At 37.8% G+C, this 13,947-nt stretch overlaps 1 protein-coding gene across 3 annotated transcripts in view; it reads right to left on the bottom strand.

Annotated features, from left to right (window-relative positions):
* Positions 1-12,996, bottom strand: part of LOC113058175 (transcription factor Dp-2-like) — a 24,463-nt gene extending 11,467 nt beyond the window's left edge. Inside the window, exons 1-3 of one of the 3 annotated variants that reach the window (XM_026225842.1) lie at positions 12,755-12,996; positions 4,311-4,399; positions 297-424 (exon numbers count right to left, since the gene is read on the bottom strand). In XM_026225842.1, coding sequence (XP_026081627.1) covers positions 297-424; positions 4,311-4,399; positions 12,755-12,839 — 302 coding nt within the window. In that variant the 5' untranslated portion in view covers positions 12,840-12,996. Of the gene's footprint in view, positions 1-296; positions 425-4,310; positions 4,400-9,327; positions 9,531-9,611; positions 10,097-12,754 lie in introns of those variants that run through there. The other 2 variants (XM_026225841.1, XM_026225843.1) reach the window with 2 other exon arrangements.
* Positions 12,997-13,947: the final 951 nt, after the last annotated feature.

Raw genomic sequence — 13,947 nt, 5'->3', positions numbered from 1 at the left:
AATTTTAAATAGAGAACACAGAATAAAAAAATAAAAAAAACAATTAAAAATAAAATGGTTTTCACATGGCTTTAAAACCATAATTTTAATTAAACTCCCAATACATTTTGGTTAAATTAAATAATTATGTTGATATCAATTAATTAGATGTGTTTAGCTTTTTAAGAAAATGTACTTGAATCATTAAAATAAGAATATAAACTAAAAATAATAATATAGATTTAGCTTTGATCACAATGATGAGTGTGTGCTTTGACAGGTTGACAGGTAAGAGAAGTGTGTGTGTGTTCCCTCACCCCGGGGTCCACTCGTCGCCCTCCGGAGGGTGCGCTGGAGTAACCATGGCCAGCGGGGTTGTGTGCGGCGTGAACGGGCTGCCGATGAGGAGACCGGGATGAGACACTCTCTGTGGGGTGCTCAAAATCTGCAGGAAGAGGAAAAAACATGTAAACTATAACTGCAGTTTGTGTGATGACGAGTTAACCCTGTTGAAGCTGGTTAGGTGTGTTTTGAATCATGGCAGCTGGTCAGGATCTGGTCTAGATGCTGGTTAAGCACCAGCTTAAACATGCTTCAAAACATACTAACCAGCATATGCTGTTTCTTCAACAGGGAACACTAGGAGAGCGCTTTATTGGGTTTGGCTGATTAGTTTCATCAGTCGCCCCCTGCTGGTAGATGCTGTAACTGCACCAATAGAGGAAACAAACCAGGTTCTCTCCCACAGGTCAAAGATGGCAGCGTCCAGGCAGTGCACTTCCAGTGAGCACCTTCCATTGAGATGAATGGGAATGGGGCTCTAGTGTTGCCCTGTCCTGTTCTCATGAGCTATTCTGGGGTACGAGGGCCTGCCCGAGTGCATTTCTATCCCTCACTTCCTCTCTGCTAAGCTGAATGTGTGCTGCAGCCCCGGGGGACAGCGAGGACATCCTCCTCATCCATCAGCACTGCCTCACAGATCATTTATCCTCCTGCTGTCTCTCTGGATACACTGGCAATGGCACGTTCCCACACTACACTCTGCAGAGTAGCCCAATTCTGTGGTTTAGATGCAGTACAACAGATTATCTGCTATTTCTGCCCAAATGTGCTGTATACAGCATACAGCGTACACAATGCAGCGTGGTCAAACTGATTTCAGTCTGTTTGCAGTGAATAATGAATCGTCAGGACAGCCATAATTTGTAACATTTATTAGTAATTCAACTTATTATATAAAAAAATAAATAATAATAATTAAAATGCAAATATTTACACATAAATTGCATTAAAATATATAACGGTTTCCTTTATAATATGTTAGAACCAACTGATTTGACATAAATTGAATAAAGCATACCATATAATGTGGTCACATATATATTTTACCATTATTAATGTATTATTGTATCATTTATGAAATATAATTGAGATAGCTTGTATTGCTATATTTTCAGTTTTCAGTGTAATTTTAGTTCAGGTTGTTAAAATGTTCTTAAGTGCTTTTGTCATTTTATTTATTTATTAGCTATTTCTATTTCGCTTTATGTACAGAAACGGTCAGTCCATCTCCACAATCAATGAGCAATTAAATACAGACACAATTCTCAACATTATTAGATCAAATTGATTTACATTTATTAAATGAATCGTTATTGTTATTATTATTAACTTCGACAAATTCTATAAGTTATGCAGCATAATACTGACATACAAGTGTTATTTTAGAATTATGTGTATTCTAGTATTAGTAGTTTTATATTTTATATATAGAGTATTTGTATTATTATTATAGTATTTTTTTTATTTTGAAATAGCTTTTACTTTTATATTTTCATTTTAGTAATTTTACGCTTGTGTGTCATTTTGTCCGTTTCTAAATATATTCTAACAGCTTAATGCATGTAATTGAATTATTCAATCTTATTTAATTCACTTTTATTTTTGTCATTTTAGTACTGTGCTCTTCATGTTAATGGCTATTCATGTGACACTGAGAGTGGAGTGAGAAATACTCAATCAGAAAGTAATCTGTATGCATCTAAACAACGAGCCACACATCTCTGTAATGAGTGAGAGAGGGTCTTAACGAGGGTCCAGTCGATAATAAACTCATTAGCAGAGGTGCAGCACAGTGCCGCTCTGTTCTCCTCTCTCCTTCTGCTCTGCCATCAACATCCGTCCATCACTGGACTGGCAGAAATAATGGCTGCTTCCAAACAGGTTTCCCCAAACACTCCTACTGCCATTCCTAAGACGCACAGGTCACGGTCTACACTCAGCATCACGTCAGTAAGCAGCTGCATGCAGACTAGTGGTCGACCGATACTGGGTTTTCGACAGCCGATGGAGAAATCTTCATAACTTGTTTACACTTTACAGCATTTAATTGATACGGACCGACCGTCACAGAGCACGTGTGATCATGCTGATACACACTTCACAAGATCTCACGGCCGGATTTCACTAAGTTTGCAAGGTTTGTGAAATTAAATGTTCAGTAGTCATTCAAAGATTTGTTTAAATTATATAAATGCATATTTGCATAATGCTGATGGCAAACGAGAAAGTATTAGAATGTTTCTCTTTCAATAACTAATAAAACAAAGACAATAATACCTTTAATAATACTTTCTGTATACATCTGTTTAACCGCTCTATCTGATTATTAGACAGACTTCTGTCCGTATTAGACAGAACAGTTAATAACGACAGTAAACGAGAGAGAGAGAGAGTGTGAGCACTGTGTGCCGCTCTAAACGCCGTCAAAATAAAAGTCCCGCCTCGAACACGTCAACCAATCAGAAAAAAATATCGGCCAATGCCGCTATTTGGAAAAAGACAAGTATCGGCCGATATATCGGCGTTGGTGATATATCAGTCAGCTACTAATGAAGACAAAGCATGAAAGATTAACAAGTGAACATTATTTAAAATGACTTACTTGTAGTTTGTTACAGGATGAAACAGTTTAGCACAAAAATACACATTTCAAAAAGATATTTCCTGGCAGGTATTGTGTTGTTAAGCTTCACTTCACTAAGGTCTCCTCAAACTTCCTCCCCTTACAGCAATCCTTCTTTCTCTTTTCTACATTCCTCTCTTTTGTTCAGCTCAGTGCAGCCACACTGACCCATAAACACCCTGCTCTCTCCATCTAACAGCACATGCAGTACAGTCAGGATTACACTGCCGCCTACTGGATACAGCATGAACCGCAGCTCAACATAACTCACACAAGCAGCTACAACTTGTGCACTTTGCTAGAAAAGCTATCACTTTTTAGTTCTTTTTAGTTAAATGTCTCAGTTAAGGCATTAAGTTAATGCATTTAAAACATTCACTTACAAGGAGTTTATTTTTATTTTAATAATTTTTTTACAGGCATCATGGAAATTGCATGTTATTCTTTTATTTAGTACTGTCTTGAATTAGCTTCTTTTAATGTACTGTTTTAGTAAATATATTAAAAAGCCCTACTTATTATTAGCTCATGTTCGCTCAGGTCCATTAAATCATATTCACTTAATAATGTGCTAGCAAATGTTCAAATTAATATCTAAACCTGAAGATATTAATATTTAAAGCTGAGATAAATAAATTCTTTTTTAAGAAGTATGTCAAGTTCAAGTTAAAAAGGAGCTTTACTGTAAAGTGTTAATATTGATTTATTTATTTTTTGTGCATGATGCTGTCATTTTATGTTGCAATTATATCATAAAAACCATCACAATATTCACAAAATATATTCACAAAATATGTCGAGTATATTCATGTGTTTTGCTTTTGTGGTCATTAAGCTTCCCAAAAACGAAGGGAGTGAGTGAGTTTCACAATCTGCTCTTGGTTTCCGAGTAAAGCATTGTGACAGCAATATTTTCATACCATTCAAAACTAAACAGCAAAAAATATGGCAGAATAAAGATGTTTGGTTCATTTTTAGTCAATCGTTTCTTTCAAGCGGTGCATTTCAGTGAATCAGTTGACTGATAAAACAAACTTAAACATACTCACTGAAGAATTTTAGATATATTTATGCTTTCGTTTTACATTTACAATGTTTCCGTAGCATTTCAAATAAATATTCCTCCCTGTGTTCATCAGATTTACGGCATTCTAGATTCTCAATCACTGTTCATCCGAATCATTTCAAAGCTTTACCAAACAACCAGAAATGCTCATGGAATAAAATGTGATGAAAAGTGTTCCAGACTGATGCCAATGGTGAATACATCAAGTTTTTTGTTCATGTTGTCAATTTTGGGACCATTTCTGTCAGTCATGAGCCAGCAGCCTGGGTTTTAAGTGTGAAGTGCATGTGTGACACTAACCATCTGGGCTCCCACATTAGAGTTGACCATTCCCAGTGTGATCTTGGTGGCTGGGCTGTAGCTGGACGGAGTTACCAGGGAAATGTTTCCTGCAAACACAAACACAGTCAAACTGATGCTCATAAATAAGAGCGGAGAGTTTCTGAAAGGAAAAACACATTTCACCATCCGCCAGAGGCTTGAATGGATCACAGAATTGACAGAATGGAAATGGTGACTTGTTCACAAATCTCAAGGTGATTAAGTTTTACAGCCTGTTAGCAAAGCATGAACGACATTCAGATGCTTTGCTATTTCAATGCATCACTGAATCATGCTAGTTACTCATTTGAAAGGCTAAAAACCAAATAAATCACATTCTGATGAAATTGCACAAAGTTGCATGTACAACTTTTATGATGTGACGCATGTTCTCAAACTCTATGGGACGAGTTGTCACAAGTGAAATGTTGTTGTTGTTTTTTTACTTAAAATATGATGTATGACTCTATCAAAAGTCAAAATGATGATTTTTTTTCATATTGGATGTCTCAATACAGGCTGTGTGCCTTCCAGGTGTTTTCCACTAGACAGTACCAGTGAACTCGATTGAACTTTAGCTCTCTCATATTTTGACATCTGTATCTCTGCTTCCTGAACTTCATTTACTACACTGAGAAGACCACTGTTTGCTCCATCACATAAAACCTGACATCAATCCGTCCTTTACAGGATTTGCAGTAAAAGGTCAAACAAAACTACTAAATCATACCACTGGTCAGTGTATCAAATCTAATTAAACTGGTCTGAATTGTCAAACGTTGCTTTTGCAAAAAAATTATTTGCAATTTCCCAGATTCAGATCTTCAGTCAGATTCAAAGATAAATGGGTGGCCCAAAAACATATATGTCATTTAAGCCAGCTCTGTAGTTTTAATGTGGGGAGCAAAACATAATGCAATGCAATAATGATTGAGAAAAGCCTGATGGATCGTGGAAGTTGTTTCAGTCCAGTAAGGGTTCATCTTCAAATATGCAGAAAAAAGTAGAAAGCATGCAGTAGATTGTTTTTCAGAACAGGTCTGAACAGGTTTTTCAGTGTGTTGATAATGTAGAGACCTTTAAAAGTGCACATCAACTATGATAAATCAGGTTTTATTGGGTAAAAGTAATTCTCTACACGTGCGGTTCCTGTGTGAACACTGCAGCATCCGCCAGTTCAATCTCACTGCAAAATGCTTCTAATAAGTGAAGCTGTAGTATAATGTATTTACAGATGTCACTTGTATCTCTTGCAGCGACATGTTTAGGTGCAGCTGAAGTGACTGTTGTGTATGTGTGAGAAGGTTACAGTACGGTGATCGAGGCCGAGACACTCGAAACGCTTTCTTTCAATTCTGTGCTGTTTTCTGAATGAAAATGCAAATCATGTAAAAGGTTGTGGCATACCAGATGCAAAACCATGCAAATGGGCCTCGCAATCAGGCACAAACACGCAATAGTGAACACACCCAGTACTGTCTGAATGAGACGCCGCATGCCAACAACTCCCACTCCACACATGCCTGCGTCCCACTCACACAGCCCAAACGACTGGGTCCTGAACACGCTCCGATCATCCAGCAGTCCGTGACACACACACTGTGTCTTTGTCTGTCTTCAGCTGCAGTCGAGATGTCCTACTGTCTTTACAATGTTCGACTGACACTATAGACCCAACACCAACACGTAAAGTAGTTCTTACTGTTCATGAAGTGTATCAGCAGATGCGGTCTTGACTCACTGAAATAAATGAAATGTGGTCATGATGACTGCTACTGGAAGTGACCAAACATAGCACGGCATACCACACATTATTATGCTATAAGCGGTTAAATACTTTCCTGAATACACCCAGACACATCTTTCTATCTACTTTAACTGATCATTCATCAATGGCCTTTCCTTTCATTCTAGACACACAAGATTCAAAGCTGTCTGGCATTAATGCAGTCAAACCTGGTGCTATACAAGCACATTCCTGCCGCATGTGCAAATATAAACAAATAAAAATTACATTTAAAGTCGTCTTGAAACAGAAATGATGATGGTTTTTTCACGGGACGGAACTCTGTTTTGTTTCTCAGGAACTGACTGGATCATTGTTGTTTCCTAGTTGTGATTGTCTCATGTGCGTGTGACTGCTGGAGGTTAATGACTGAAACTCGTCTGGCTTTTAGAAAGCTTTATTGTTCTGCACTCATGTTGGTGCACACGTCCTCGTTGAGAGGGGACTTGCACATTATTATTTTTGATTTATGATTATAATGGCAAATGATGTGCACAGATAAATCATTTACAATAAATAGGGATGTCCCGCGCCGATATCAAGGTTCGAGATTGGGACCAATCATAGAATCTTTTTAAGTGATCGGTATCAATCTGGCTTTGGATTTGACTGATAGACTGGTGTTATGACACCATGAGACACCATTTCTAGACATATATCCACTTTTCAACCTTTATATTGCAATTATTTAGCTAATTGCATATACAAAAAACAAGAAGTTTATATCAGTAGTCCCATATTCTTTCAATATCTTTATACAGGAAGTGCAGAGATATGCACAGACACACACACCCACACACACACACACATTATTTTTACTTTCAGCACAACTCTGTATAAATTGGGTTGAATTGCTTTAATGTACTTGAATTGTGCATCAAATTCTAGTAATATATAGAAGTATCGGATCGGGACTCTGTATCGGCAGATACTCAATATTCAATGACTTGGATTGGAAAGGGGGCAAAAAAAAAACTGATCTGGACACCCCTACAATAACTGCAACATTATATGAAAACTATAAGATTTGTCCATTTTGACGAAGATAGATGATATAAAAATTGAAATATTTTCCGATATTTAAGCACTTTTCTATAATGGGACATCAGTTCTGTAGTCAGAGCCACCAATAAAAGCACCATCTTTGAGTGTTTTGATAACTGCCATTACAACTGTTCACAGCTAAAGATACTTGCTTCAATTAATAAACATTATTTAACATGACAGCCATTTATTTACTTTTAACTTTTTTTTTATTTATTAACTTTTTTTTTAATGTGGCTGACACTCCCTCTGAGTTCAAACAAACCAATATCCCGGAGTAATGCATGCAGTCAAACAATACACTGACTGAACTGCTGTGAAGATGAACACCGAGCCGAGCCAGATAATGAATGAAACATTGACTCATTCATGAGTCAAGAACCGGTTGCATCGGTGTTCGGATCACCAGTAGTTCTTTCGGACAGTTCGATTCAATAAACCGGTTGAAGAAAACAGTTCACCGGTTCTTTTGCGCTCGACGTAATGGCGTCATTTGCGATGATTGCCTTTGATTCAAGCCTTCGGTTTACCCACGCTCATAACACTAGCACAGAATCAGTTCAGAATCAGTCACCAAAAGAATCAGTTCAGTTCAGACGCTCTGTGTGTCTGCTTCACGCTGAATCACGAATCGGACGCGTCTAACAGAAACGGTTCTTGACTCATGAACGAGTCAATGTTTCGTTCATTATCTGGCTCGGCTCGGTGTTCATCTTCAGCTCTCTCTTCACAGCAGTTCAGTCAGTGTACTGTTTGAGTACATGAATTACTCCGGGATATTGGTTTGTTTGAACTCAGAGGGAGTGTCAATATCTTGAGTTATTAATGACATAATTTTCATTTTTGGGCGAACTAACCCTTTAACAAGATCCACTAATTCAAAACTCCCTAAATTACATAAATATTTACTATATAACCATTGTTGAAAATATGTAAAATCTTGCATTTAAACAGTTTTTTTCGGTTCAGTGCTGTTTTTAATCGCTGTGACCAAAATAATAAATAAATATTGGTTCTGCACATCGGTTTTCAAATAATCGGTATTGATTAAAAAAATAAAATCAATATTGCAATATCTCTTTTTAGAAGCTGCACTGGAGTCTGCAACAAATTTCATTCGGTTCCTCAAACATGTATTCAGAAGACTTATTTTAATGATGATTTTTACTCTTTTTGGAGCTTGACAGCTTTCATTTACGGAAAAGAGTGGTTCAGTAATTGGTTCTGTGGAAGTCAGTCATAAATGACTGTGAGAATGCACAGAAAGTAATTTTATTCTGCAGTTAAGTGTTTCATACTGAAAGGTAGGGAAGTGTGAGTGTAGTCTGAATGAATCTTCACAATCTGCTCCAGATGGTGAGCGTACAGCAGCAGGACTGGCTGCAGTCTGAAGGGGTTTTGTGCGAGACCCAGAGCAGGAATGCCGCAGTACCACAGGCTCTTTACAGCAACAATGAGCAAAGCCACATTAGAATACAGCTGAGCAGTGGCCCGGGACACACACACACACAAATATTGAGCCCAATGTGTGTGCTATATTTTATAAACCACACACTCAGCATGCTCAGTCTTACACAAATGCCTGATACACACAGATAAATGCAAGTGCATAACGGAAAACATCAAAAAGAAAACACTGCTACACAAGGGCCAAGACAACAGGAGGAAAACACACAGTTACTTCCTGGGGCAGCCCAAACAGACTCCAGCCCTCGCTCAACACTCGACTCGAAACCACATCAGTGCTCAAGAAACATCAGAGAGAAATCTCACCAAAGACCAAACACAACAACCCAGCTCTGCAGCAACAAAAACACTTGCTAAAGCACATATCTGCTCTCTGGAATCACATTACGCTTAAAAAGAAAGCTTTCATTTTTGGGCTCCCAAACCGTTTTTAAAAGAACAACAAAATTCTTTATAATAATTATTATTGTTGTTGTTGTTGTTTTGAAGAACACTTGAAAAAAATCAAATAACCTTTTGAATGCTGAAGAATATTTGAAAGGTTCCATTGATGTTAAAGGTTCTTTTTGGAACCATCGATGCAAATAAAGAACCTTTACTTTTAAGAGTGTAGAAATAAAATAAAAAACACCTCTTTATAAACCTATTTGAAAAGTTATTATAAAATTATACCAAATAAGTTTGTACCCTCCTCTTTACCTGTTTGTTTACGAAGCGGCACGACAAGCACGTCCATACTTCACCTTTAACTAATCCTTTCCTAATAAAAACGCTCAAGTTCTAGTCCCGCACATAGACTGGGACGTCCACTTCACCCCTCCCCCTGAACACAGAGCCGTGGAGGAACTTCCACAGTGTGTTCCTCTCAGCATGCCGTCCCGACACACGTGCAGCCTTCCCAGCTGCTCCGACACAATCCCTGAATGTGTGCAACAAAGAAAGCACCAGAACCAGAAAAAAAAAAGTAGGGGTGCAGAATTTACCTGAAGAGGAGTGACGAGCATGTTCCCGAGGCAGGCTGGGACCTGGTGTTCCTCTTTTTCCCTGTGTGTCGCTTTTGTTACTATTCAGTGGAAACTTGAGAGGCTTGCCAGGCATTGCAGAGCGAACCCAGAGGGAGTCCACCCGCCCGCACTCAGACTCTCACCCGTGCTGAGTGGAAAACACGCTCACAGCAGCCACATTCAGTGAAAGCGTGAGAGCACCTGCTGCAGAACTTCCTCCCACAGTACGTGCACAGACGCCAGCTTTCTCCCAGCTCCTGCGGGCCGCTCAAAGAGCAGGTGGGCGATTACTCTGGCCTGGACTGATCTGACAGCAGTGGGAAGCCCCAGAGAGCAGGAGAACTGAATAGATGCTTGGCTGCACAATGGAGAGGCCTGAACACATGTTGTCACGCTGAGCTTGCGCTGTAAGACCGGTAGCAACAGTGCAAAGCACAACTGGATGTGTGCACAAGTTTTATTAGCCATCCGAGTGACACTGGAAACTCACAACTGGATGAGTGCCAGTGACAATTAAAAAGTGTTGAATCACACACACGGACTTGAAAAGACTTGACTGCTGTTAACACACTGTCATCTTCAGACGCTCCAACAGAAACGCTTCTTACTGTAACATCAGTTGTATTAATGGGCAGCTGAAGAGCACCATTAGTTGTACCATAAGTCGCACCGGGTCAAAACAGCGTTTCTTAGAGTGAAAAACACAGCATCAGAGTATTATTTGCATTTCTTATTAATTTAAGAAGTAATGTATACAAATAAACATTCATTAAAGGGGTCATATGATGTGATTAAGTTTCCCTTTCTCTTTGGAGTGTTACAAGCTGTTCATGAATGGATAAGATCCATAAAGTTGCAAAGACTAAAGTCTCAAACCCAAAGAGATATTCTTTTTAAAAGCTAAAACTCATCCACGCCCCTCTAAAATGTCTCATTTAAACATGCCCCCATGTCTACATAATGATGTGGCAAGATTTGCATAACTCCGCCCAAATGTTCTCGCAAAGGAAGAAGGCGTAGCTTTATTGTTGCTGCCACCGCCGGCACCATGTTGTGAAGACACTGTGTGTTTGATTGTGAAAGCAAAACTACTTTGTTTGGTCTTCTAAAAGAGGACGTGACTAGAAATCAGTGGTTAAGTTGTATTTACAACACTGTTCCAGAACAGTTCAACCCAAATATTCAGATGTGTGCTGCAAATTTTACAGAGGACCGTTTCCTGATCCTGGGAGAGTACATGCCGGCTCTATGTTGTGACTCACAGACTGTAAGTACGTTTTCATATTTAAAGAATTTGCCACTGATGGTTCTGATGGTTGTAGAATAGTGCTTAATGACCGTGTACCCGGTCAACCCGGTTCTTGATCCGCTATCCAAAAGGTGCGCAGATGCGCTCTCTTCATAAAAGCACTGAGAGATGGCAACATCAAAAGGAAGAAATGCACCAAACTAACAAAATACTTTAAAAGACAGACACCCAGAACTGGATGAAGGTGCGTGAGCCCAATGTGACAGAATGGACACATAGACACAACAGATATACATGTTTGAGAAGATGACAGCAGACTTGCAGTTGTAATCGGACATTTTTCAACAGAGGTGGACGCTAATTGAAAATCTGCTGGAAATAAACAGACTTAATATATGTTAATGCTTGAACAATGCAGCGAATGTACTGGTATGTGGTGCATTCTCTGAAGTGCAAGTCAAGTCAAGGATTTGTGTATTTATTTTAATTATTTGTTGTTATTGTTTATTTTTGGGCTTTTTCTTTTTTTATAAAAAAGGAAAAAAAAGTTAAATAAAACACAGTTCAAAAAAAAAAAAAAAAAAAAAAACAGACACCCAGATCAAATGAAAGAGTTCAAGCAGGTAAGTTTCATTGTGTTTCCCATACACTGATTTATTTGTGCCGGCCCAGTGCGGGTGTTTTTATATCACTGTATTTCTGAAGGAAACTGACGAAAACTTACTAGAGAATTGTGACATAATATACCTCAGTAAATAAACAATTAAAATTCACGTCCCACACACTTTGCCCTTTGAAGGAACATAAACGCTCCTTTCAAACTCGTGGGCATGAGGACCGCAATTGAGAACCACTGGCCGTTGTATTTATGTAGGTAAAATACATAACATTAGGATTGTGTTTCTGTTTAAATAAAGCAGTGTATTTGATGTAATAAAATCACGAGTCTGTTTTGATTTATAGGTCAGAATCTATAGCTTACATGAAAAAAAAAAAATACTTATACACATGTAAAATGAGATGTAGCTTACACTTCAAAAGGCTGTGGTTTAATTGACTAAATATGAGCGCTGTAAGTTTCAAAGCCAGGTGTTGTGCTGCTTTGTTTACTGCGGTTATTGGGAAAATGGCTATATTTCTGCCGGAAAGCACCAACTGCTGTCAGAGACTGAATTAGCATTTTTCAATAAGTCCTTCTGCTCTTTGTTTTACACCGAAAACAGAGACGATGCAGAAAACATGCAGTTGTAAATGTTCAAATGTAAAAAACAAGAAGACAACGAATTATAAAACTCTAAAGATGTAGCCTACTGTACACAAAGATATATTTATGTTACTAAATGAATATTGTTACTAATGCTTTTTGTTACTAATTTTTTAATATACAAGTAATATAAAATTTTTTACTTTTGACTTTGATTTTGGAAAAATACAAATCAATATTTCACAGTATTCATACAGTTAGTACTGAGGGAAAGTCTCAACACTGTCACTGTTAATTTGCCGTCACGTGACATAATGAAACCTAGGAGTCTCAATGAGTCACTCAATGCTGGTCTGTGTAGTGCAGTTAGACAAGTGATTATTTCTTGAATGTCTATTGTTCAATGCCCAGACCCCTCCTTTTCACTTTGAATGCAGATGTTTCAAGACACTGGTATGAAGTGCATAAAAGTTTACCTCCTTATAGTAACTGAATGTATTTTATTATACTGCCAAACTGAAAAATGAAAGCATAAGTAAATGGTTTACTGAACTGTGAACCTGCGCTTGAAGAACCAGCCCTTGTACTGAGATAATTCATTAACTTGTTCATTTCTGATCTTATATTTATTTGCAGACACATTTGTGTGAAGTATATGTTATATTTTACCTTTGGAGAGGTTTTGGTTCAGAAAAGCCTTCAGATCTCCACACAGAGCTGCTGCGCCAACCTGAGAGGAGAAGAAAGTAGGCATGAGTTCAGATGAACTGAAGTATTAGTTGGAAATAAACAGGGACTCCAGAAAGTGTGTGTATAGTTAAGTCCAATGTTTAAATGTCACTGTATTTGGTAGCAAAATATCAAACCTATTAGTTATTTACTTCAAAGAAAGACAACACCTTTTAAGTAACATGATCACTTAATATGCGTTCATGTTTAATTTCCCAAGTTCAATGAAGGAAGTACACTGTTTAAGTAAGCTCCAACTCATGAGAGATGATTTCAGGGACGTTGTCTGTAAGACAATAAGGGTGTGCAAGATATCCCCGAGCCCTACAATAATATTGTAATTGTTGTTTAAATGATATGTGATTTGACATGGAGTATACTGCAATAACAACATGCCCACATGCACTATGAGATGTAGCGTAGACAACTGCACAAGTGCACACTTCTACTCTGTGATTTAGTTTATTAAAATACTTCTAGAATGTAATCCATCAGCTGCTTGAACGAATCGATTTAATGAATGACTCACTCACGCAATCATCATTTTCCTCAAATCACTTCAAATATCAGAAGCCTATTCAAGTTTTTTTTATTTAATTTACTCTTTTTTTTTTTTTTTTAATTTTTAACTAGATTAATGCGTTTGAAACAGCAGGTAAACTACATTTATGTCCTGCATTAAACGGTGTCTGTAAATGCCACTTCAGATGCAGATTCTGTGCCACCTCTGCATTACAGTCACACATTTTGTGGATACAGATTTCATTTATCAGCTATCTGAACTCATTGATTAAATATTAGAATCTGACACAAAAGCTGATGCATACATTTAATTAGGGTAGAAAGAAAAATGGCCTCATAGAGGTAAAAATGCCCATAAAAGGTCAAACTCAATTGAAACTTATTGGAAAAGTTACTTTCTGTTATCCCTGCAAACTAAACAACAGAATATGAAGAACACACTAAATATTGTCTGATTATCGCTAGACAAAATTCTAGAAAATATTAAGATAATTTTGTCATTATCGCCCACCCCTACTCCCATATCGAATCATGATTGTGATCGACTGAATCATGACAGGTGTATTATATTGTTATTGGTTGGCAATAGCCAAATTGAACAGATATTCTGT

Source organism: Carassius auratus, chromosome 40 (genome assembly GCF_003368295.1).
Source record: "Carassius auratus strain Wakin chromosome 40, ASM336829v1, whole genome shotgun sequence".
Lineage (NCBI taxonomy): Eukaryota > Metazoa > Chordata > Actinopteri > Cypriniformes > Cyprinidae > Carassius > Carassius auratus.
Note: the sequence above shows the minus strand (reverse complement) of the source record. Positions and strands in the feature narration are given on the sequence as shown.